The sequence below is a fragment of the Mandrillus leucophaeus genome, unplaced genomic scaffold (assembly GCF_000951045.1).
Source record: "Mandrillus leucophaeus isolate KB7577 unplaced genomic scaffold, Mleu.le_1.0 Scaffold1095, whole genome shotgun sequence".
NCBI classification, from domain to species: Eukaryota; Metazoa; Chordata; class Mammalia; order Primates; family Cercopithecidae; genus Mandrillus; species Mandrillus leucophaeus.
The window spans coordinates 287,278-313,471 of NW_012099154.1; the positions used below are offsets into that span (position 1 = coordinate 287,278).

General features: G+C 37.6%; 1 protein-coding gene across 5 annotated transcripts in view; it reads left to right on the top strand.

Annotated features, from left to right (window-relative positions):
• The window catches only part of LOC105546240 (chromosome unknown open reading frame, human C11orf30), a 104,520-nt gene that overhangs the window by 12,721 nt on the left and 65,605 nt on the right, over positions 1 to 26,194 (top strand). For 4 of the 5 annotated variants that reach the window (XM_011989373.1, XM_011989386.1, XM_011989380.1 and 1 more), the window contains 4 exons: positions 1,856 to 2,031; positions 3,612 to 3,764; positions 7,152 to 7,411; positions 15,922 to 16,198. In XM_011989373.1, the coding sequence (XP_011844763.1) occupies positions 1,856 to 2,031; positions 3,612 to 3,764; positions 7,152 to 7,411; positions 15,922 to 16,198 (866 nt within the window). The remainder of the gene's footprint in view (positions 1 to 1,855; positions 2,032 to 3,611; positions 3,765 to 7,151; positions 7,412 to 15,921; positions 16,199 to 26,194) is intronic. The other variant, XM_011989389.1, reaches the window with a different exon arrangement.

Here is a 26,194-nt window from a genome sequence, read left to right on the forward strand (position 1 = left end):
AGTGGTGTCTTTTGCACTGCAAGTTTTGTCTTTTCAGTAGCATACGTTCATGTGCTTCAAATTATTAATCTTCCATAATTTCTGCCACCACTTAAACAATACACCAGGTAAGTGTAGATGTCACTTAATTTGTGTGGTAAACTCTCACCAAGCAAGCTTATTGTGATATTCTAATAAACTGATAGCAAAATAAAAGTAAGCCAAGAATATGCTGAATAGCTTTTAGAATTTTTTCCTCTAACAATTAGCTTTTGTGTCTCTTTCTTGTTTGTACCATTCTTTGTTTCAAAACTAGCATCAACTTGGGGATTATATAATAACAAATTTGTGAGTGTTACTGAAGTTTTAGGAATTCCCCTTTCTTTTGTCTTAGGTAGGACTGTGTTAAACCATAAGGGAATTTACACATTTTCCACAGTAAGCCAGCTGGATTCATCAGCTCTTAGAAATCCCTTTCTGAACTGAACTTAAATCCTTAAATTGTAAAAGTGATTTATTCCATTCAATGAAAGTTGGTAGTAATTCAACAGCAGTATCCAATTGGTATACATCAAAGGCAAAACCCATCTGAAAAATTTTATACTTTCGACTTATCTGTCAAGTAATTTCAGTAGTATGATTATGCTGGTCGAAGGAGACATTTATTAGTTGTGTGACCTTAGGCAAGTTATTTGATGTCTCTGACTCAGTTTCCTCATCTGTAAAATGAAGGTAATAATACTACCAAATTCATAGGATTGAAGAGTTAATACATGTAATATGTTTAGAACAATCCTTGACATAAGTGTTTAATGATAACTATCATCATTACTACCATTATTATCATTATCATTATTCCACTGCCCACTAACAAGGGCTTTTATACTCTTATCTAAATCTGAGAATGCGTGGACATACAGAGTCTTAAACTCTAAGTTAGTTTGAAGAACCTATGGTTTCAAATGCAGAAATATTTCTGATTTAGTGAAGAGATTGATTATTTCTGAGTGAATTTTAAACTTCAGCACTAATCATTAGTCAGGGTCTTTCATGGAGCCAATTTAAGAGAAATGATACAACTACCTTTTGCTATTCCAACCTCTGGTTGAATTCTTGGGATGAAATTTGTTCAAGGAATTTAGGGTAGATAAACTGAGAGTGGTGTTTGCTTAGAGAGAGAGTTCAATTGTCTTAATTCCTTCCTAGAGTGAAGAGTGGTATAAATACATAAAAATAATGGCGCGTTTCTTCTAGTATCCTTAGATCTAGTCTATTTTTAACAAGAAGGATAACAACAATACATTGTCAGTGACACATATGGTTATATATACAGTACTCTTCCATTCTTTTCTACTTAGGCTCCCTCGTTTACTGCCTCAGTTTCCCTTGTTTGAAAGCCTTAGAACCTCTGGCCATGCAGGCAGTTAGATAATTTTCAAAAGGTTCAGTGAATTCCATCCTTAATTAAGGAAAATCTGACTTTTAAAATTATAAGTGCTTATTACTTTCTTGGTGTTAATTATAAAATTAAGTTCTAAATATTAGTTGAAATACTAGTTTTCATTAGTGATAGCAGATTTAAGTTAATGAAACCAAAGCCAATATTTATTTAGAAGGCATAGGAAGATTTTTTGTAGTTTCATTTATATTCATGATAAGATTCAGATTATAGAATAAACTGTGTAAGAACCTAAGTGTGTGACATTCCTTGAATTGTAATTATTCATAATTTTGATCTTGCTTGCTTAAAATAAAGCCTCTCCTATTCCCTCAGGGCACTTTTTATAATTTAAAAAGTTATATATATTTGAGCATATATGTTTGATTGTTTTTAGTGATTGAAAACCCTTGTAGCAGCGCTTTCTTTTTTGTTTAGTATGTCTGGACCTAATAGCTCTTCAGAATGGTCCATTGAAGGTCGTCGATTGGTACCACTGATGCCCCGGCTCGTTCCCCAAACCGCCTTTACTGTAACAGCTAATGCTGTTGCTAATGCAGCTATCCAGCACAACGCATCTCTTCCAGTGCCTGCAGAAACAGGAAGCAAGGAAGGTGAGTAGAAAAATATGCCTGTGTTAGAGAGTACTTTTCTTAGAATCTTCAATACAATTTCAAGAAAAGTTGTCTTATTTTTCATCTACTTATATTCAAGTGTTTAAAGGTTATGAAACATAGTAGGAAACTCTAATTCTGAAATTAGACTGCCAGATTTTTAGTCTTAGACAAAATTTAAGTCTCCCTTTTGTCGAAGGTATGAATTATGTTAATCATCAAAATTGCAGAAACCTCGGAATGGATTTTTGATATCAGTGTGTCTTGTTAAAAATGAATAGAAGACCTTAATGGATGACATTAGAAAATAAATAAGGTAACAGAAGTCATTTAGCTGCTAAAAAATGATTCTGAACTGATAGCTTTAGAAAATAAAGCTCCGTTTTCATTTTCTGGAGTCAGTGATATATGCTACTTCTTTGTTCTGGTTAATGAATGTGCTGAATCCATTCCCTGGCAGAAGGGCTTTCTTATCATTATTTATCTAGTAATTGACACATGCTTTAAAAATCCTCCAGTTCTCTAGAGACCACCAAGAGTAATATTAAATTTGACAGAACATATTTGGATTGACTCAAGTAGTTTAGTTTGATGTTGCATGACAATGACCCTAAAAACAATGCATTTATCAGGTTACTCTGGGGAATTGTCTTTGCTTGCCTAGCAATGGCCATGGAACAGAGTAAGACACTCTTTTCTATGCATGACAGGCTCTATTTTAGGGTGAGAAAAGGTATATTTGGAGGAAGACAGTGTATAAACTTGGCCTCCATTGAGTTCCTCCATCTACCGACCCTCAGGTAGAGTGGAAAGAATATAGAGTTTCCACTAGTCAAATCCATGTTTGAATCTTAATTTGTCATTTCTTAGCTGTATGACCTCCAGCAAATTTGAGCTTCTGTGAGCCTTGGGTTCCTCATCTTTAAAATGAGAATGTGATATTGTGAGAATTAGTGAAGATGTATGGAAAGGATTTAGTGTATGGTACTCAATAAATGATGCCTATAACCTATTCTTACTGTTGTTTAGCTGTATCCCTTCATTGAATGATAGGTTGAAATATGATGTTGTCATTATTTTAGTTGAGTTGTTGTGCTGCTTGGATGGCAATGACTAGTGAGTTGATTTGTAGAAAAGAATGTTACCTTGATTCTTCCTTAGTGGCCACGCTGGAAATTGCTAAGGTTAGGGAAAAATTATCCACCCATGTCATCGGTGCTGCTATTAGTATTAAAAGGGAATACAAGTAAGTGCCTGTTGTCCAACTCCTGCCATGAGTGAAAATTATTTTCATTTTTCTTAGTATAATTTTAAACTTCATTTCTTTGTAACTGCGTTTTTCTCCATCAGCAATGCCACCTGTTGACAAGCTGTTAAATACTTGGGAAAAATCTATTTAAGTGATAATTTTCAGGAAAGGTTATTAATGCCTTTTAATCTGTGGACCTAATACCTAGTACTGGCCTCTGACTTCTGATCACATGAAAATGTTAAAATTGGCCTGCAATAAAAATACTTTTTTTGTATGCCTGGACAGTTTTGGTGAAAGTTAACAGCAAACTTTTTTATCGTTCCTTCAGTAGTGGTTTGCTATTCCTACACAAGTACCACGTCAACCCCAACCTCTACCCCTGTTCCAAGTGGCAGCATAGCAACGGTTAAGTCTCCAAGACCTGCCAGTCCTGCCTCCAATGTAGTTGTCTTGCCAAGTGGAAGTACTGTTTATGTCAAAAGTAAGTGATATTCTCAGTGTTATCAGGGCCGTCTTGGCTAAATGCTGCAGTCTAGGCTCTGATTAGACCTGCCTTCCTGGATTAAATCATTGGTCCACTAGCTGTTAGCAGGGCTGGTTTTTGAAGATTTTAAATAATTCCTTTCTTTACATATGACTAGGTATATATTGCTTTTTAAATCAGTTCTGGGGTTTGAGAAGTGACTTCATTTTTGTTCCCTGTGGGTAATCTGCCTTTGAACTGTGCTATCCTTAAGAATTCACTTTTTGATTGTCATGAAATAGAAATGTTGTGAATAGAAACTGAAGGCATGTGCTTATGTGATTTATTCAATATTTCTCCTATAATTTTAATCTTTTTAGTATTTTCTTAGATTATTTTACGGGATGTATTATCCAACTGTTAGATTCAGTGAAACATTTTAGAGAACCTATCTTTATTTCTAATTGACTAATTTTTGAAGTTTCTTTCGTTTTTAGTTTTTAATTCCTTGATTCTACCCTATGAAGCAGTTTGGTGTCGTGCTCGTTTTTTTTTCATTTTTTTGTTTTTAATTTCAGTTATGACAATGTTGCTTTATATTTATTTATTTTTAATTTGTAAAGAAAAGGGGCCAGGCACAGTGGCTCACGCCTATAGTCCTAGCACTTTGGGAGGCCAGGGCGGGCAAATCATCTGAGGTCAGGAGTTCAAGACCAGCCTGGCCAACCTGGTGAAACCCTGTCTACTAAAAAAAAAGAAAAAAAAAAAAGCCAGCCATGGTGACACATGCCTGTAGGCCGAGCTACTCGGGAGGCTGAGACAGGAAAATCACTTGAACCTGGGAGGCAGAGGTTGCAGTGAGCACTGCACCGCAGCCTGGGCAACAGAGCAAGACTCTGTCTCGAAAAAAAGAAAAGTGGTTGATTTGGCTCACTACTCTGCTGGTTGGAAAGTCCAAGTTTGGGTGAGGATCTTATGCTGCTTCAACTCATGGCAGAAAGTGGAAAGAGAGCAGGTGTATGCAGAGAGATCCCATGGTAGGAGAGGAAGTGAGATACAGAAACTGAGGAAGCCAGAATCTTTTTAAATTTTTTATTTTTTGCTTTGTTTTTCCTATCAACTGGAGGTCATTAATATTTGATTTTCACTTTTCTCAATATAGTTATAAACTTGATTTCTTTGTAACTTAGAGGTAAAGTTTGCTGTTTTAGGCAGGAATTATTCTAGGTCTTTGTCAGCCCTGTTTAAATTAAGAGTTAAAAAATTGAAGAGGTAAGGGTTATATTTTATTACTAATTTCATGAGTCATGCTACATAATTGTTTATGTCTGCTCTGCAGAGATTTCCTATGTTAAGTTGCTATGTTTTATGTTTCTCATTTGATTTTTAAAAAGTCTAAAAAAACAGTTGAGGCTTTAGTTCCTAAAGAAAAAATGCAGAATCTAGGACTATAATTAAATTTATATCTGATTTCTGCGGATTTAGCCAAGGTGGTCTTTTAAAATAACTGTAGAGACCTACTTTTTGGTCATTTTTAAAGCACTAGGTTGGAGCTGGGCGCAGTGGCTCACGCCTGTAATCCCAGCACTTTGGGAGGCTGAGGTGGGTGGATCACTTGAGGTCAGGCATTCGAGACCAACCTGGCCAACATGGTGAAACTCTGTCTCTACTAAAAATACAGAAACTAGTCGGGTGTGGTGGCAGGCACCTGTAATCCCAGCTATTTGGGAGGCTGAGGCAGGAGAATCACTTGAACCTGGGACGCAGAGGTTGCAGTGAGCTGAGATCGTGCCATATACTCTAGGCTGCGCAACAGAGTGAGCCTCCATCTTAAAAAAATAATAATAAAAGAAAAGAAAAGAAAAGAAAATACTAGGCCAGGCATGGTGGCTTGTGCCTATAATCCCAGCACTTTGGGAGGCCAGGGCAAGTGGATCACCTGAGGTCAGGAGTTTGAGACCAGTCTTGCAAACATGGTGAAACCTCATCTCTACTAAAAATACAAAAGAATTAGCCAGGTGTGGTGGCGGGTGCCTGTAATCCCAGCTACTTGGGAGGCTGAGGCTGGAGAATCACTTGAATCTGGGAGACGGAGGTTGTGGTGAGCTGAGATCACATCATTGCACTCCAGCCTGGGCAACAGTGTGAGACTCCATCTCTTAAATAAATAAATAAGTAAAATACCGAAAGTGCATCTCAAACATGAAGAAACTATTTCACATAATACATAGTTTTAAGTAACTGGAAGATTATTGCTTTATGCTCAGAAGTCATACCAACAACATTAGTTTGGGATATAATCATTTATTTGCCTAACTTTGTATGTGCAAGGCACTATACTGGGAAAACAAACCAATAAGACTTAGTCATTACCCTCTGGGAGCCCCTTACTAATAGGAGATATGTAGACAATCACATTGCCATCTGGTAAGTGGTACAGCTTAGGGGAGAGGTGGATTAGCTTTGCTTAGAGGAATAAAGGAAAGCTTCACTAAGGAGATGGCTTGTAGGATGATGATTGCAGAATGAAGAAGAGGTCATTGATGGTAGGTGGTATTCCCCAAGGAACAATAGTATATGGATGCTCAGAGTTGGATAGAATGTGGTTAAGGTGGCTTTGGGGAATGGTGAGCAGTTCAGAATCCCAAGATTATAGGGGTACATGGGGTTGGATGTAACAGGTATTGTGTTCTTGGAAAGATATGGAGTCTTGAATGATATGGTAATGATTTTGTGCCTCATCTTGTAGGGAGATAAAAACTACTAAAGGATTTTAGGCAGTGCATAGGAATGATTAGATGTGAAATTTTGTAGCTAGTCGTAGGATTGAGGGTAGATAGAAGTGGACAGACTGGAAGCATGGATATCTTTTAGGTGATTGTTGCCAAGATACAGGCAGGAGATAAGAAGGCCTGACGTGGCCATAGGTTTAAAGAAAGGAAGGAAGGCCAGGTATGGTGGCTCACACCTGTAATCTCAGCACTTTGGGAGGCTGAGGAGGGCGGATCACCTGAAGTCAGGAGTTCAAGACCAGCCTGGGCCAACATGGTGAAACCCTGTCTCTACTGAAAATATAAAAATTAGCTGACCATGGTGGCGGGTGCATGTAATCCCAGCTACTTGGAAGGCTGAGGCAGGAGAATCGCTTGTACATGGGAAGCAGAGGTTGTAGTGAGCTGAGATCATGCTACTGCACTCCAGCCTGGGCGACAGAGTGAGACTTTGTCTTAAAGAAAAGGAGGGAAGGCATTCAGAGACCACTTTTCTGAGAGAGGATTGATAGAACTTATTGGCTAATGGCTTAAGACGGAGAGAGGTCAAGGACGATATAAAGATTTTAAAAATAAAGTGTAAAATGCAAGATTAGTTTGGTATACATATAGCAGTATTGTCGTTGCCCTTCAGGTGTAAGCTGTTCAGATGAAGATGAAAAACCCAGAAAACGAAGGCGAACAAACTCTTCCAGCTCCTCTCCTGTTGTTCTAAAGGAAGTTCCAAAGGCTGTTGTTCCAGTCTCAAAGACGATCACTGTGCCTGTGAGTGGTAGTCCCAAGATGAGCAACATCATGCAGAGCATTGCCAACTCCTTACCACCCCACATGTCTCCTGTGAAAATAACCTTCACTAAACCGTCAACACAGACAACAAACACAACAACACAGAAGGTATGTGGTGGAGGGAGTCTCTGCCTGCCAATTGTTTCTTTCAGACAGTATGATTCAGATTTAATAAACATGCACTGAGTGCTTACTATGTGCTTGGCATTATGCTGGGGATGTTCACATCTTTTACTTTGTTTAATTCTCCAGATAAGGCTTTGGGATAGGTATTATTATTTCACTTTTGCAGATGAGGCTTTGCGATGTTAAATGACTTGCCTAATATGACACAGCTAGCCGATCTCTTCTAAGAATTGTGCTCTATTTTATCATTGTAATCCTATTTGGAAAAAAATTTAAATAGAAAAACAATTTTAACCTTTATTTGTATGACCTTCCCTATAGGAACTCAGATTTTAATTTGCCAAAGTAGTAAAGTTGTCAGGTGTTTTATAGAGGAAAGGAAGGATATAATTAAGTGAATAACTTTTGTTATCTTCTTTTTAAATTCTTTGTATGCTATTATTAATTCATTCTTAAATTCTTCTCTAAATATGTTGAAGTCATTAGTATTTTGTCAGTTTCATGTTATTAGACCCCTCTGTCTTCCCACACTGATCTGGATGGACCATAATGGCTCTCTAGGCTTGTTGCACACCTATGTTTCTGGGATCTCTCCTTAACCATCATTCTGATCTTCTTTATTAGTTTCATTGCTCATTTTGCTAGAGCATATCCTCCAGTAGCTACCTGATGTATGGGTGGATGGAAAGTAAATTTTTGGGGGCCTTGCATGGTAGACTGCAAATTTCTTTATTCTACCTTCCCACTTTTTTTATGGTTTAACTAGGAAAAGTATTCTAGGTTGGAGGTCATTTTCCCTGTCAATTTTTGAAGGTGTTGTTGCTCTGTTGGCTTCCAGCTTCCATTATTGATTTTGGGAAGTCCAGTGCCATTCTAATTTCAGATCCTGTTTTTCTCTTTACAAACTTTCAATAACTTTCGGAATTCTGAAATTTCAAGGTAATGTTCCTTGGTGTGGGTCTTTATTTCATCCATTAGGTTGTATGCTCAGCGGGCCCTTTTATTCTGAATATTTATGTCCTTCAATTCTGATACATTTCTTGAGTTATTTATTTGGTTTGTCTCTGTTTTCTCTTTTTGGATCACCTGTTACTTGCCTATTGAACTGACTACATTGATCCATTTATCTTTCTCGTTTCCATTTTCCATTTGTTTGCATTGTTTTCCTATTCTCATATAATGGTTAAAAACCTATATTTTGGAATTGGACTTCCTGGATTCAGATCCCAGCTTTTGCCACTTAGTAGCTATGTGACTGTGGGAAAACTAAACTCTCTACCTGAGTTTTCTCATCTATAAAACAGAGAAAACAATGTAATTATTTTATAGGACTTCTGGGTGTAAATACATGAAATAATATATGAAAAATAGTTAGAGCCTTGCACGTAGTAAATGCTCAGTATTTTTATTTTCTTTATCGTTTAATTTTATTTTTCACTACATTTATATAATTTTTCATTTTTGCTCTCATACTTTAAATTTCTAGTAACTCTTTTTCTCTGAAAGTTCCTTTAAAAAAAAAAGCATCCTGCTCTTTCATAGAAGCATTGTATTCTCTTACCTAATGAGATTCATGACAATTTTTTAAATGTTTTCTTCTTTCATGTTCTCTCTGTAAGTTCCTTTTATCTATTTGTTTTGATCTCTTTTATTTAGTTTTCTTAAGTGTCTGGCTGTCTGCTTACGAATGAAAATAAGCACTAAAAAGGTGACAGAAAGCTCTGTGTGTATGGGTGGGACATGCTGACTGGTGACTTTCATTGTAAATTGACCCAACTGGACTATTTTATTTTGTTCAGGAACATCCACTACCCCTTTACTTCCACCATTTGTCACTGTCTTTAGGGCTTTTGTTTGGACTGGTAGATTGCTCAGAAATATCCCAGTTTCCTACCTTGAGTAATATAAGCCTGGGTGGCAGTGTTTTGTTTGGGGGTTAAATGGAGGGAAAGGGCTGGGTGGGCTCACCATTCATGATATATATACTTCACTTAACTCCTCTGTTTTTAGCATAGTACCTGGCCTCTCAGATGTGCCTGATGTCATTAGATTTCTTTGTCAATCTCCCGCATGACACTAAATTCTTAGCCTTCCTTAGGATGGGAGAGAATAACTAGGGATCTAAATGGTTCTTAAATAGATTTTCAACTAATTTTCCTCTCTTTAGTTGCACGTTTATCCCCACGTAAGAAGTATCTGGTGTTCTCAATTCCTGAGTCTTTCTGGGGCTCACAAATGCAGGTTGCCTTATTTTTTGTTATTGTTTACTACGTTAGGTTTTTACTTTCTTGGATGTGCTTAATCCATTCCTATTTGTCTGTTTTTCAGTTTCCAAACTTTATAGCTGTTGTCTCCTTTTTGTTTTGACCTTACAGGTTTATGTGCCTTTTCCCTTTTTAAAAAACAATCCCTTTATGCTATTTTAGAGGGATTTTGGGGAAGGAGTTTAAGTAAATTGTGTGGTCTTTCAACCTTTGAATCTTTATTCTTGTGATAACTTCCCCTTAAAGAACCTCCTCGAGTTTCCTGCAAAGATGTCATTATATAATATATTAAAAATTATCATTATTTTCTTAGTAACTAGAAATGATAATGAGCTGATCTGTGGGATGTAATTCTATTTTCAGTCTGAAGATGAGGGATTATGGTATGGTATTAGAATCAAACAAAAACGTTTAGAGTCAGGAGTCCTGGGTTGGAACCCTAGCTCTTCTAGTATGACCTAAATAAATTAGTCTTTCTAAATCTGTTCACTCATTTATGAGATGAGAATGATGTCATCTTAGGACGTTATTGCAAGGATTAAATGAGATTGGATATTTAAAGAGCAACATAAGGTATGTATTCAACAATTGTTGGTTCCTTCCCTTGCAGGTATTTTATGTAATATAGAGTTTTGTTTATTTACACTGTTGATTAATAGCTGTTCCAAATAAATGAATTCATCACTTCATTGAAGCATATCCCTTCATATATAGAAATTAACTATTTTTGATGACTTCTTAAATTTTATACTGAAGATAATTTTTACATTTTTATTTGATGACTCCAAGACAATCTTTCTGAATGTCACTTTTTATATGCTATTATAGTTATTGCTTTCTAAGCTGGCCCTGTATTAGGTGGCATCATTCTGCTCTACCCTGAATTTTTAAGTCTGCTTACTTAAATGTTTTTACTGCCTTTGTTGCTGGATCTTATTTTCTCAGTAATTCTCTCTTCCCCGCTTCTTGTCTACCCTTTTAATTTGGTATTTGAGAAATAGTAAAGCAAAGCAATAGCTAAAAGACTACCTACCTCCCATCCATATCCTTCTATTCCCGTACTCTGTTTTATTGTTATTCATTATACTTATAACTAGTTGATATTATATTGCAAAGTTGTTTATCTTCTATTTCTCCCAGGGACTATAAGCTGCTAAGGGTAGAGACTTTGTCTAATTCTTCAATTTATTTCCTAGTATTTAGAATAGTACCTGGCATGTAGTAAGTGCTAATTAATGTTTGTTGAATGAGTAAATTAATTAATGAACGAATAGATGTATCTGGTTCCAATACTGGCTTAGCAACCGCCCTTGAGCCTGTTTCTTTATAAAATAAAGATGATCATAGGCCAGGTGTGGTGGCTCACACCTGTAATCCCAGCACTTTGGGAGGCCGAGGCAGACGGATCACCTGAGGGTGGGAGTTCAAGACCAGCCTGACCAACATGGAGAAACCCCGTTCCTACTAAAAATACAAAATTAGCTGGGCATGGGGGCGCATGCCTGTAATCCCAGCTACTCGGGAGGCTGAGGCAGGAGAATTGCTTTAACCCGGGAGACAGAGGTTGCAGTAAGCCGAGATCATGTCGTCGCACTCCAGCCTGGGAAACAGGAGTGAAACTCCATCTCAAAAAAAGAAAAAAAAAAAAAAGAAAAATACTTAACATAGTATATACAGTGAATGCGCAGTAAATGTCACCTAATACTATTAACTTTTCCGTCTTCTTTGTTAGACTAAGCTAAAAATACGTGTAGTAGATGAGGGCTCAGTGAAGTTTGTGAACTTTTTTTAAGTTCATTGACTTTACCATATATTTATTTTTATTTTTTTTCTTCTGAATTTTCAATTGAGAATGGATAGTTGAGGTTTTCAGACTTGTGATATTTATAAGAGGGCTTATTTATCTCCCAAGTTATATATGAGCCATACCATGAGAGTTCAGGTTCAGAACCTTAGATTTGTCTTACTGTGGCTAAAAAAACAAATGTTTAAAACAAATTAAATTAAAAATAAGACTCATTCATTCCACAAATATTTATTGAGCACCTACTATGTTCCAGATGTAAAACTGTACTCTTTTACTTCATGTGTACTCAATGCCATTAATTTTATCATTTTATGGACAAGCCGATATGGGTAGGACTAGTAAATGTTCTTGGAGTTTTATGTTTTCCTCTTGCTTGGGTAATTGGATTTTTCTGAAATCTATCCAAGGCTGTCGCCATTATTGCATTCACCTTGGATTTGTCACAAATCGTGTATAAGGCAACTTAGGAATTATTGTAGGTGAAGTGATTTTTATATTAAGTATAATTATTTATGAATTTGTGGACTTTATTCAAATTCAAATAGGTAATATATTTTCAGGGTAGACACATTTCCACCTGTGTTAATGTGGTGCCTTCATTTTAAATATAACATTGATGCAGCACTTATATATCAAAGCAGCGGAATTTAGCTTTATGCCTTCATGTGCTTGATTGATATTTTTCATTTTGTCCTTAGGGTGCAAGTCCCAGCACTCTTAAGGAGTTTTTGTGAGTGCTAGAAGGTCAGTAATTTGAATTATGGCCTGAATAAACACTGTTTGGTTCACTTGGTTTTAAACCCCTATACTTCCCCCTATTGTAATGAGTAACTTTAAAGTGCAAGTAGGTTTCCTCCAAGGTGGATCTCTAATGAAGGATAACTTCTTTTCAGATCAGAAATCATCTTGCAGACTGAAATCTCAAAATAGATTTTATCATTTGTATCTGTAACCTAAAATATGCTCTTAAAGACTGTAGATTCATTTTGCTGAAGTTTTGTCTTAATGTTAAAGCCTACATGTATACTCTAATTCTGAAATTGCAAATATTTGGTACAAGTGTGAATGCTTCCCTTGCCCTTGCCCATGACAGAGATTGCTAATTAACTGTGGCATACTTTCCTGCTAAGCATTGGTGAATTCTTATCTGTGCCTCAGAGTCCTTATAAGCATTGTACTCCAGGAGGCCACTACAATTAGTTCAGAACTGGCAAAAGTGAACCCTAATTGCCATTGCTACTCTAATGGTTTGGCTGTGGCAGCAGCTGTGAATTCTTTGGATTCTCAGAGGTATCAGAATTTGGGGAAAAAATAAGAGAAGTTTTAAGTGAAACAAAGTGTATTGAAATACATTTTCAGATTGATTTGATGTATAATGCCTTTACTAATATCCTTTTCACATTTATTAAGTAGTAGTAATAAGCTACTAAGTTCCATTTGTTGACTGCCAAATATTGACCACCTGCTATGTGCCTAGCACTATGTCAGATGCTTAACATTATTATATCGTTTAATCCTTGTAATGACTTTGCAAGGTAGGTATTATTATCCCCATTATATAGATGAAAATCAGAGTGCAGAGATTCCAACATGTCCAGGGGCCTGCCATTTTTAAGTGGCAGAGGCAGGATCTAAGTTCAGGTTCATTTCACTCCTAAACTTGTGGTCTTTTTACCATATTGGTCTATTTCTCAGTTGGTATCATGGTTGATTGTTGTTTTCTAATAATGCTAGATAGGTGTTTGCTGATCAAGTCTATCTATAAATATGCTGGTCGACTCTGTATAGGTGTTTGCTGATCTTATGTATCTTTCTTGATGCCTCAAATAATTAACTAACAAACTCCTTAAAGTAATGGACAAGTACTTATATCTTGTAATTCTCTGTAACACTGGATAAGTACTTACATTTTGTAATTCTCTGTAACACCCAAAGTGTATAATAATAATGTTACGGTCAGAGCTTCTTTGAGATGTAGGTCCTGAGTACAGACATATTTAGTAAATTTTGACTAACTAACTTCCGACCTTCTTTAGAAGTGATATAAAAATGAAAAAGAATTTTCCCTTAAATTCTTTAGATTTTTCAAAACAGTTTTTCTTTTCTAGGTAGGTACAAATAATGTCATTTAAAGAGGAAGGAGATAATCTGCTCTGTTTTGGGTTTTACTGTACCACCCCAGAATAAAAATGTGATACTACAGACTTCTAAATAATTTTTGTGTTCTCATTTGTAAAATGGGGATAATAATAGTACAAGTGTCATAGAATTGTTGGGAGATTTAAATAAGCCGATACATACTAGCCCTAGGAGTTATTCCTGATTCTGTTTTTTCCTTAACCCTGCCATTTCCATTCATCAACAAATCCTATTCTCTCTACTTTTCAAAATAATCTGACTCTGATCTCTTCTCTTTATTTCTACTACTAACAGTCCAGCGCAAGCAGCCTCTATCATTTTTGCTTGGTCTGATGCAATAGTTTAACTGGTCTCACTGTTTCCCCTCTTGCCTCTTATCATGTAGCAGCTAGAGTGATCTTTTAAAACATACATCAAATTTTGTTTTTCTTCCTACTTAAAATCTTCCTGTGGCTTTCTATTATACTTAGTATAAAAATCTAAATTCTGCATTTAATGTAGCCTCTGCTTGCTTTTCCAATTCCTCTTTGCCCTATGTGCTTTTTGCTACAGTGCCTTCCTTTCTGTTTTTAAATTTATCAAGCTACTTCTGACATTAGGTCCTTTCCTTCATACTATTCTCTCTGTCTGGAATGATTTGTCACTAAATCATCTACAGTTTTCCAGTTATACTGGCAAAACCTTGACATCTCTTTCCTGCCTCTCTTTTTCTCCATTCTTCATTTCAACATACAAGCAAATACTGTTGGCTTTACCTTTGCAGTGTATTCAGAATCTGTTCACTTTTTACCTCCTTCCGCCACAGATACTTTGGTCACCATCATCCCTGCCTGGTTTGTTACAGGAGCTTCTTAATTTGTCTCCCTGTTTCTACCTTCATTGTCCTACTGTACTTTTTACCTAACAGGTAATGATTTTTTAAAAAATGGACTTTATTTTTTAAAACAGTTGTAGATTTACAGAAAAATTGAGAAGATAGTACAGAGAGTTCTCATATACTCTGCACCTAGTTTTCTTGTTCTCTTTGTTTCGTTTTGTTTTTTACCCACTTCCTGAGAAGTCTCCTTTATTCTGAACATTTTACATTGGTGTGATACATTGTTATAGCTAATGAACAGTATTAATACATTGATGTTAAAATTAAGTCCATGGTTTACTCATATTTCCTTGTTTTTTACCTATTGTCTTTTTCTGTTCCAGGATACCATATTATATTTAGTTGTCGTTTCTCCTTAGGCTCCTCTTGATTCCCCTTTACTGTGAAAGTTTCTCAGACTTTCCTTTTTTTTGATGACCTTGACAGTTTTGAGGAGTACTGGTCAAGTATCTTGTAGATACCCCAACTATTAGAATTTGTCTAATGTTCTTCTCATGATTAGACTATGATTATGGGCTTTTGGACAGAAGACCTCAGAGAGAAAGTACCTTTTTCATCACATCACATAAAGGGTATATACTGTCAACATGCTCTTACATGGTTTAGTCCTCCATTACTTCTCTGCAGTTGTCTACTACTACTTTGTACCCTATACATTTCTATCCCGTTCACTAGATCTTTGAAGTTTCTTGAACATACCAAGCTTGCTTCTGCTTTAGGGCCTTTGTATTTGCTGCTCACTGTGCCGATGGATGGTCTTCTGGGTAGCACCATGGTTCATATCCCTACTTCCTTCTGGTTTCTGCTCATATGTTACCTTACTGAGAGGTCTTTATTGAATACATTACTTAAAAAATCATATAGTGCTCCCATCATTCTTTATTCTCCTACCATACTTTTTTTGTCTCTTCCATTTGTCTCTACGTGACATATACTTAGTTTTCTGTTTATTTCTCTCCCACTACTAAAATGTAAGCTACTTGAAGGTATGAACTTTGTTTCTTTTGTTCATTCTTCTATTCTCCAGCGTCTAGGACCATGCCTGGCACATAGTAGGCGCTCAATAAATATTTATAAACGAATGAATGTTTAAATTACTTTCTAGAAAAAGTGTGTCAGTTTATACTCCCTAAGTAATATGCTGAATTGTCTACTTTGCTGTATCTTATACAGCATTGATGTTACCTTTTAAAATATTTGATTTGTAAAATTGTTGCTTTTAAGTACATTTTGATGATTACTAGTAAAGGAAATTTTTAATATATTTTTAGTTGTATATTCTTCTCTGTTGAATTGCTTCTTCGTTTTTCATAAGCTATTTTTGAATTGTATGTAGTTAACTGTGAGTGTAGATACATTCGTAGTATAGTAGGTACATAAAAATAACTTATTTTTTATTCCTTAGGTTATTATAGTCACCACATCACCAAGCTCAACCTTCGTGCCCAACATTCTCTCCAAATCCCATAACTATGCAGCAGTCACTAAGCTTGTACCAACGTCAGTCATTGCTTCTACAACCCAGAAGCCTCCAGTTGTTATAACTGCTTCACAGTCCTCTCTGGTCAGTAATAGCAGCAGTGGCAGCAGCAGTTCTACACCATCACCTATTCCTAATACAGTTGCAGTAACAGCTGTGGTATCCTCTACACCATCTGTGGTCATGTCAACAGTAGCACAAGGTGAGTGCTGTTTCACAATTTAATTCTGTCACAGTTGCTATATGGAATTTTGAAGAAAACTTGGTGGATGTGTTTTTCTGCTTTGGATATGAAGGTCCCTACTCTTAGACCCAAGATCACCACCCCATGTACCCCAGTTTGAGAATGTCAAGATGGTAGGTGATTCCATTTTATATTAATATGCTTGCCCCAAGTTGTTTTGCACAGTACCTAATGGCCTGGGCTGCTAACGTTTACAAAATGTAGGTTAAATCTTGTCACAATAAATTTCAAAGGGCTATACAAATATATTTAATATAATGACATTTTTAAATGAGAAATTTGAAATTATATTACCATAGGTTCTTCAGAGGAAGCATCAAGTACACAACCTCTTCAAAGTAAATGATAAGTAGTAGGAGGAAGAAGACAGTTTCAAGGATATGCCATTTGCCTTTTCTTCAGTTTCCTACATTTTTCTTTTCTTTTTCTTACATTTTTCTTTTTTGTTGTTGTTGAGACAGGGTCTTGCTCTGTCACCCAGGCTGAAGTGCAGTGGAGCAATCTTGGCTCACTGCAACCTCCACCTGCCGGGCCTAAGTGATCCTCCCACCTCAGCCTTCTGAGTAGCTGGGACCACAGGCACACACCACCATACCCCACTATTTTTTTTGTATTTTTGGTAGAGACGGAGTCTTGCCATGTTGCCCAGGCTGGTCTGGAACTCCTGAGTTCAGGCAATCCACCCACCTCAGCCTCCCGAAGTGTTGGTTTTACAGGCACCAGCCACTGCGCTCCGCTAGTCTCCTAAATTTTTCTGTATGGATAGATGATGGAAATATTAACTGAAGAGCAACTGAGACCTGAACGCAAGGGCAATTGCTGCTTAATAGCAGAGGAGACCGGGCGCAGTGGCTTACGCCTGTAATCCCAGCACTTTGGGAAGCGGAGGCAGGCAAATCACTTGAGGTCAGGAGTTCAAGAACAGCCTGGCCAACATGGTGAAACCCTGTCTCTACTAAAAAAAATACAAAAATTAGTTGGGCATGGTAGTGCACACCTGTAATCCCAGCTACTCGGGAGGCTGAGGTGGGAGAATCATTTGAACCCGGGAGGCAGAGATTGTAGTGAGCTGAGATTGCTCCACTGCGCTCCAGCCCTGGTGACAGAGCAAGACCCTGTCTCAAAAAAAAAAGGCAAAGAAAAGGAAATGTGGAAATCTCAGTTCCATTTTAGCTTAGTTTCCTAATACCTTTGTGTTCCTCCCATATGAAAGACAAATAGCATATCGTCAGAAGCTTCCTTTTTTCAGTGTTGGTAGATCTTAAGAGAGTGATCAGAGGGAAGCATATATTATGTAGAATTCATACCCATATTTATAGTCTATTAAATGGAGCTTAGAAGCAATATAGAAGGGTACTTGGTATTAATTTTCATTGAGTTTTATGTGAATAATATATAACTCAAGACAGATTGAGGCTTGGAAAATTCTAGTTTATGAACTAGGCGTGAATGCAAGCACTCGATTAGGAAAACAGTGTCTTGATTGCTTTAATGATGTGTTGTGTGTTTTATGTAACTGTAAGCAAGGAAGAGATTACATAGATATGATGCAGTCACTGTTTCTTCACTCTGCAGCTGTTATATAGTAGGATATGGGAGCATCTGTCATTTTCTGGTTCTGATACCCATTTAATGTCTCAATCAATGACAAGAAGTAGCAGTCTTCAAATTTCCTTTTGTTGGAATTAAAAAAAAATTCCAACATTTCTATTTATACAGCAGTGAATGAGAATATAGTCCTGTTAAATACAGAAATATTTATTTTTTGAGATAGAGTCTCCCTCTGTCACCCAGGCTAGAGTGTAGTGGCGTGATCTTGGCTCACTGCAACCTCCGCCTCCCGGGTTCAAGCAATTCTCCTGCCTCAGCCACCCCAGTAGCTGGGACTACAGGTGTGTGCTCCCAAGCCTGGCTAATTTTTGTATTTCTACTAGAGGCGGTGTTTTGCCATGTTGCCCAGGCTGGTCTTGAACTCCTGGCCTCTAGAGATCCCCCCCACTTCAGCCTACCAAAGTGCTGGGATTACAGGTGTGCATCCTCATGCCTGGCCTAAATATAAAAATAATTTTTATACAGAAAATTTGTTTAAAATGTTGGTTACAAACATGTTCCGAATTCACCGTTTTATCATTTGAAGGTTGAGAGAAGGAAAGGCCACCTGACTCCTCACCTGACTGATGCGTGTATCAACCCTAATAGGAATTATCATCTATTGATAGTTGTTTCTCTCTGCCAATACTCATCAAACAGTTTGCTGGTTTTACTGTTTTAGAAAGATTACTGTTTTTCCAAGATAGATGTTACTATTTGAGGTAAGAGATATTTCTCTTGGTTACTAATAAAATATCTTCAAGCAAAATGAATATTCCAGGCTTCTATTTTTCTTTCTTAATTTTCTCCAGGTAGCCACTGAATCTTTTAGGAACTTAGGACTTTCTTCATTTTCTCCTTTGCTTCTTAGCATTCTACATCTGTTTGAGTCTTAAGTAATTATAGGGGAGCTGGAAGTGACATCTCAGAGATTTCTCTTAAGTCACTGGAAGTTAATAGAGAATGAAGGATGTGAAAGTAAACTCTGAATATACTCAAGTAAACGATGTGATTATTTTGTTTCTGTTTGACATATTTAATTTAGGTGTTATTAGTACTAAGAAATCAAGGAGTTTTATTTTTTTTAAAGAAAGGTAATATTGGTGGAAGTGGTAACACATAGACTGCATTTGTGATTCTGCCTGCAGGGCTTCTGTAGCAGCTCCTGTGTGGGTACATCAGGCAAGAGGGCATTCAGTGTCTGCTTCTACTATGGACTACAGACATATTGTTTTAGAGCTGATGTATCTCTGGTTATGCTTGTAGGGGTAGCTGGTGGTAGAGGGGAAAAGGGTCTTAGCAGTAACTTGGTAAATGACTCCATGTTTGTAAGTGTAGTGATGGTCCACACTGCATTAATTGATGTAGTTACGTCTCTTTTAACTTAGTGGTCTTCTCTCTCTTTTGTCCTTGCAACTTACTTGTTGAAGAAATAACTAACTTTTCCTGAGAGTTTCCCATAGTCTGGATTTTATTGATTTCATTTGTGTAGTGTAGTTTAACAAAGTCTCCTGTTCAATGCATTTCCATAAAACTGGTAGCCAAATCTAGGAGCTTGATTAGATTCAAGTATGATTGTTTTTGGAAACAGGAAGAATGAACATTTTATAAGTGGTAGTGTATACTTCTTGTTGCATCATTTTAAGAGACACATAATATCTGTTTTTTCCCTTTAGTGATGTTAACATTGACTAGAGGATACAAGTGTTACCAAATGGTTTTAATAGCTATTAATAATCTTTGCCTAGATCTATTATTTTATTGGTTATTGCAAAATGCATTTTATCTTTATTTTCATTTATTAGCTAGAATTCTTAAAGAAGAACTTTCCTTTATTATTATTGCTTACCCTAAGGTACAACTCATGTGGGAGGGGAGAAGCAGGATACATGCCTGATTATTTCTCTTCATTTGTATATTTTCAGATGAATTGGTTCATCGGCCAATAAGATTTTAACTCCCCATATTATTAAGATTTTTGGTGTCTATCAATACGTTGCAGATCTTCCTTCTGGTGCTCACATTGTTCCATCCTTTGCAGTGGGAGTCTCTTTAAGTTGATTTCTAAATTCTTTTGACACCACTACATTAGTCTTTAATAGTGTCCTTGTTTCATGGTATGTTGAGATGTTCCAGGTTCATCTTGTACATTTTCTCCCCTAGACTTGAAATTAGACATTTTTTCAGGGAGTCCTGGTTTCTTAGTGAAAAATGGTGTTTAGATACCACAATCTGGGCATTGTGGGGGTGTTCATCACTACTGCATTGGTCATTGTTTCTACATTTTATTGGTGGACAGAGCTAGAGTTCTTTTTTGTTTGAGAGGAAATATGTCATCAGTTCATGCTGATATTACTAATTCCAATTTATAATTATGGGTTTTAACTTTTTCTATTTGTATGTTTGTATCTTTTTTCTTCTGATGATTCAGGAAGAATCTTTAGGAACTAGAAAATCCTGATTTCTAATGATTAATAAAATTATACCTTTAATGTATAATACATAATAGTTTCAGAATAATAGAACCAACATGATTATTGAACATAAATTTTTATTGTAGTTATTTCATTTTTAAGGGTATTGTAAGGATATACAGTCAAATTACTGTATTTAAAAGTCACTTGAAATAATTCTTCTCTCTATTGTCAAGCATTATAGTTTAATTTGTTTCTGGGTTTTTTTTTTTTTTGGATTGTCATTTTGAAAATTTTTGCTAAATTTTATTTATAATTATATAACATATTTATGTAGTTCCAAAATCAAATCCACAAAATCAAGTATGTTCTGAGAAGTCTGTTTATCTATGACTTCTTCTTCCAACAGTTGTTCTGTCCCCATAATGGGTAATCTTTTTAATTTTTATTTCTCCTTTCATTTTTTAACATATAAGCAAATGTGTATTTATTATATTTTACCTTTTTCTTAGATAAACGTAATATATTATACAAACTGTTGTGCACTTTAATATTTGGAAGGAGTAATTTTTAATTTGGTGGTTGTAAGTCTGGTGCTGGTAATACAGAAAGAGGTAATAGCTGAAATGTGGTTTGTGTGTATAGAAGGAAATAATTTATATCTTAGATGACTGCTTCTTCATAGTTGATTCATCTTCCTTTTTCCTCCAGATTTTGTACTTAACAGACTAGAAGCTGTAATTAGCTTTTATTGTTATCTCTCAAATCCATTCTCAAATGGGCTATTATTTCTTAGATTGATTCCACTTTTTATTCTGCCTGTTTCTTAGATTAATTGTTGCTACTGTTTTTTTAAATTTTACTTTGGTGAGAAAATTTGCTTTCATCTTGTTCTTTTCATGTTATTTTATGGACTTCATGAATTATTTACCCAGTGCTGTGACAATCTTCTGCTGACCTTTTATTTTCCCTCCTTGACCCGTTTTCAACCTAACAAGTTACTTCCAATTACATTGTTTCCACTAATATTCCTGCTGTCTGCACTTTATTTACTTTCTTTAGGCTGGCCCTGAATGCAGTTTCTGTTTTCCATTGCTGTTTCACAAAATACCTTCCCTGTGAAATCCCCCAACCCTATCAGTTCAACATGGTTCCCATTTAGTATCTAAAAGCATTTAAAAGTTATTTAAAACCTAACAATATTAGTAGGTCAGACAGTTTCGGAGAACATTAGAGAACAAAGTGCTACCAGTAATCCCACCACTGTACCACAATAGCACTTTCTTTTTCTGTATTATTACCTTTTTACCCATGTGAATAATTTTTTTTTTTTTTTGGAGACGGAGTCTTGCTGTCACCCACACTGGAGTGCAGTGGTGCAGTCTCGGCTCACTGCAATCTCTGCCTCCCAGGTTCAAGTGATTATCCTGCCTCAGCCTCCTGAGTAGCTGGGATTACAGGCGTGTGCCACCACGCCCAGCAAATTTTTGTATTTTTAGTAGAGACGGGGTTTCACCATGTTGGTCAGGCTGGCCTTGCACTCCTGACCTCATAAGCCACCCGCTTCAGCCTCCCAAAGTGCTGGAATTATAGGCGTGAGCCACCGCACCTGGCTGTGAATAATATTTTTTGCATATTTGGAATAAAAAGTTCATATTCTATTTGGTAACATGCTTTCTTCATATATCGTTGCTTCATTAGCATTATCCTAATTATTTTCAGAGCTGTTTAATATTTTTATTATTGCATAATTTATTAAATTTATTATATAATACATAATAATTTATTAAATTATTCCCTTATTGTTGGGTATCTAGTGTGTTTCCAGAGTTTGATATTCTAGATTTAACTATAGTTAACATCTTTGTAAATTTAATTGAGCCTTCCCTTTTCTTAGAACCAGCACTCAGGAAGGAGCAGGATTACCAAATAGAAGAATTGGAATTTTTTTGTAGAGTTTACTAAATGCTGTATTTTATCCCCCTGAACTATACCCTTTCAGAATATTTCATTAGTATCTGGCCACTATTAAGTCCTTATTCTTCTTGTTTAAAAAAAAAATAGGGCAGAGGGAATAATTTTGGCGATTAAAAAAAATTGAGTAGCATACTGCTTAACCAGTACAGTTTCATCATCTCTAACCTGAAAATCTGAAATCTGAAATGCTCTAAAATCTGAAGCTTTCTGAGGGCCAACTGATGCCACAAGTGGACAATTCCACACCTGACTTCATGTGGTAAATTGCAATCAAAACACAGGTGCACACCACACAGTTTATTCAGCATTCCCAAGGGAAAAAAGACTCCTTCTGCCTTCTGTAGCAGTAATATATCTTTTCCTTGCCCACCCAGATTCCCCTGACACAAACACTCCCTCAGTGGGTAGTAAAATGGCGTGTATGCAGGCTGGATGTGCCAATAACAGGTTCCCCGCAATGCTGCACATGAGGCCAAGACCTATGTGCATCACTTACCTTGTTTTTTTTGCTTATTTTCTGTTCTGTGGTGTAAAGATGTTGAAAATGTCAAAAAGGCCTGCAGATACCTCTGAGGGGTAATAGTGACAAGAAAACGAGGAAGCACTTAAGTTTATCTATATAGCACAGAAGGACAAGCTGTTGGAGAAATTGGACAGTGGTGTTAAGTGTGCAGTGTGTTGCAGAAGAGTATGGTGTTGGAATGACTACCATATATGACCTGAAAAAACAAAAGGATAAGCTATTGAAATTCTGTGCTGAAATGATGAACAGAAGTTAATGAAAAATAGAAATACGCTGCATAAAGCTAAAAATGAAGATCTCGATCGCGTATTGAAAGAGTGGATCCATCAGCATTGTAGTGAACTCATGTCACTTAATGGTAATACTGATCATGAAACAAGCAAAGATCTATCATGATTAACTAAAAATTGAAGGAAGCTGTGAATATTCAACAGGCCATTTGCAGAAATTTAAGAAGAGATGCGGCATTACAGTTTTAAAACTTTGTAGTGATAAAGCATTTTTTGATAACGAAGCAGCAAGAAGTTCATTGACAAGTTTGCGATCGTCACTGCTGGTTACTATCTTATGCCAGAACAAGTCAATAATGCTGATGAAACGTCACTGTTTTGGTGTTAATGCCCCAGAAAGACACTGACTACAGCTGCTGAGACAGCCAATACAGGTATTAAGGATGCCAAGGACAGAATAACTGGGATGGGATGTGGTAATGTAGGAGGCACTCATAAATGCTGTGATGGGCAAAAGCTTGCATTCTTGCTGTTTTTAAGGAGTGAATTTCTTACCAGTCTGTTATTATGGTAACAAAAAAGCATGTATTACTGGGGATATCTTTTCTGATTGGTTTCCAAACATCTTGTACCAGCAGCTTGTGTTCATTGCAGGGCAGCTGGACTGTGCAACAATGGCAAGATTTTATTTATTGATGACTGTTCTCATCTTCCAGTTGAAATTCTCCTCAAAAATAATGTTTATGCCATGTACTTTCCCCCAGTGTGACTTTATTAATTCAGCCATGCGGCCAAGGTAGCCTTAGACCAATGAAGAGTTATATAAAAATGCTTTCTTGGGGGAGTGGCTGGCAAGATAGCTGAATAGGAACAGCTGTGATCTGTAGCTCCCAGCGAGATCAACACAGAAGGCAGATGATTTCTGCATTTCCAGCTGAGGTACCTGGCTCATCTCATTGGGATTGGTTAGACAGTGGATGTAGCCCATGGAGGGTTAGCCAAAACAAGGTGGGGTGTTACCTCACCCAGGAAGCGCAAGGGGTTGGGGAACTCCCTCGTCTAGCCAAGGGAAGCCGTGAGGGACCCTGCTGTGAGGGACGGTGCATTCAGGCCCACATACTATGCTTTTCCCGTGGTCTTTGCAACCCATAGACCAGGAGATTCCTTCGGGTGCCTATACCACCCAGGGCCCTGGGTTTCAAGCACAAAACTGGGCAGCTGTTTGGGCAGACACCAAGCTAGCTTTAGGAGTTTTTGTTTGTTTGTTTGTTTTTTGTTTTTTGGATGGAGTCTTGCTCTGTTGCCCAGACTGGTGTGCAGTGGTGCCATCTCGGCTCACTGCAAGCTCCGCCTCCCGGGTTCATGCCATTCTCCTCCCTCAGCCTCTGGAGTAGCTGGGATTACAGGCAGCCGCCACTATGCCCGGCTAATTTTTTGTATTTTTAGTAGAAATGGAGTTTCATCATGTTAGCCAGGATGGTCTTGATCTCCTGACCTCGTGATCCACCCACCTCGGCCTCCCAAAGTGCTGGGATTACAGGTGTGAGTCACCACGCCCAGCCAGGAGTTTTTTTTGTTTTGTTTTGTTTTTTTTTTCATACCTCAGCGGTGCCTGGAACACCAGCGAGACAGAACCCTTCACTCCCCTGGAAAGGGTTGTGAAGCCAGGGAGCCAAGTGGTCTAGCTCAGCGGATCCCAATTCCATGGAGCCCAGCAAGCTAAGATCCACTGGCTTGAAATTCTCGCTGCCAGCACAGCAGTCTGAAGTCAACCTGGGTCGCTGGAGCTTGGTGGGGGGAGGGGTGACCACCATTACTTAGGCTTGAGTAGGTGGTTTTTCCCCTCAGAGTGTAAAGAAAGCCACAGGGAAGTTCGAACTGGGCGGAGCCCACTGCAGCTCGTCAAAGCCGCTGTAGCCAGACTGCCTCTCTAGATTCCTCCTCTGTGGACAGGGCATCTCTGAAAGAAAGGCAGCAGCCTCAGTCGGGGCTTATGGGTAAAACTCCCATCTCCCTGGAACAGAGCACCTGGGGTAAGGGGCAGCTGTGGGCGCAGCTTCAGCAGACTTAAACGTTCCTGCTTACCAGGTCTGAAGAGAGCAGCAGATCTCCCAGCAGAACACTCGAGCTCTCAGAACACTCGAGAACAGCAGATCTCCCAGCAGAACACTGCCTCCTCAAGTGGGTCCCTGACCTCCGTGCCTCCTAACTGGGAGAAACCTCACAGCAGGGGTTGATAGACACCTCATACAGGAGAGCTCTGGCTGGCATCTGGCAGGTGCCCCTCTGGGACAAAGCCTCCAGGGGAAGGAACAGGCAGCGATCTTTGCTATTCTGCAGCCTCCGCTGGTGATACCCAGGCAAACAGGGTCTGGAGTGTACCTCCAGCAAACTCCAGCAGACCTGCAGCAGAGGGGCCTGGGTGTTAGCAGGAAAACTAACAAACAGAAAGGAATAGCATCAACATCAACAAAAAGGACGTCCACACAGAAACCCCATCTAAAAGTCACCAACATCAAAGACGAAAGGTAGATAATTCTATGAAGATGAGGAAAAACCAGCACAGAAAGGCTGAAAATTCCAAAAACCAGAACACCTCTTCTCCTCCAAAGGATCACAACTCCTCACCAGCAAAGGAACAAAACTGGACGGAGAATGAGTTTGACGAATTGACAGAAGTAGGCTTCAGAAGGTGGGTATTAACAAACCTCTCCGAGCTAAAGGAGCATGTTCTAACCCAATGCGAGGAAGCTAAGAACCTTGAAAAAAGGTTAGGGGAATTTCTAATTAGAATAATCAGTTTAGAGAAAAACATAAATGACCTGATGGAGCTGAAAAACACAGCACGAGAACTTTGTGAAGCATACACAAGTATCAATAGCCGAATCAATCAAGCAGGAGAAAGGATATCAGAGATTGAAGATCAACTTAATGAAATGAAGCGTGAAGACAAGATTAGAGAAAAAAGATGAATGAACAAAGCCTCCAAGAAATATGGGACTATGTGAAAAGACCAAACCTACGTTTGATTGGTGTACCTGAAAGTGACGGGGAGAATGGAACCAAGTTGGAAAACACTTGAAGAGTATTATCCAGGAGAACTTCCCCAACCTAGCAAGACAGGCCAACATTCAAATTCAGGAAATACAGAGAACACCACAAAGATACTCCTCGAGAAGAGCAACCCCAAGACACATAATCGTCAGATTTACCAAGGTTG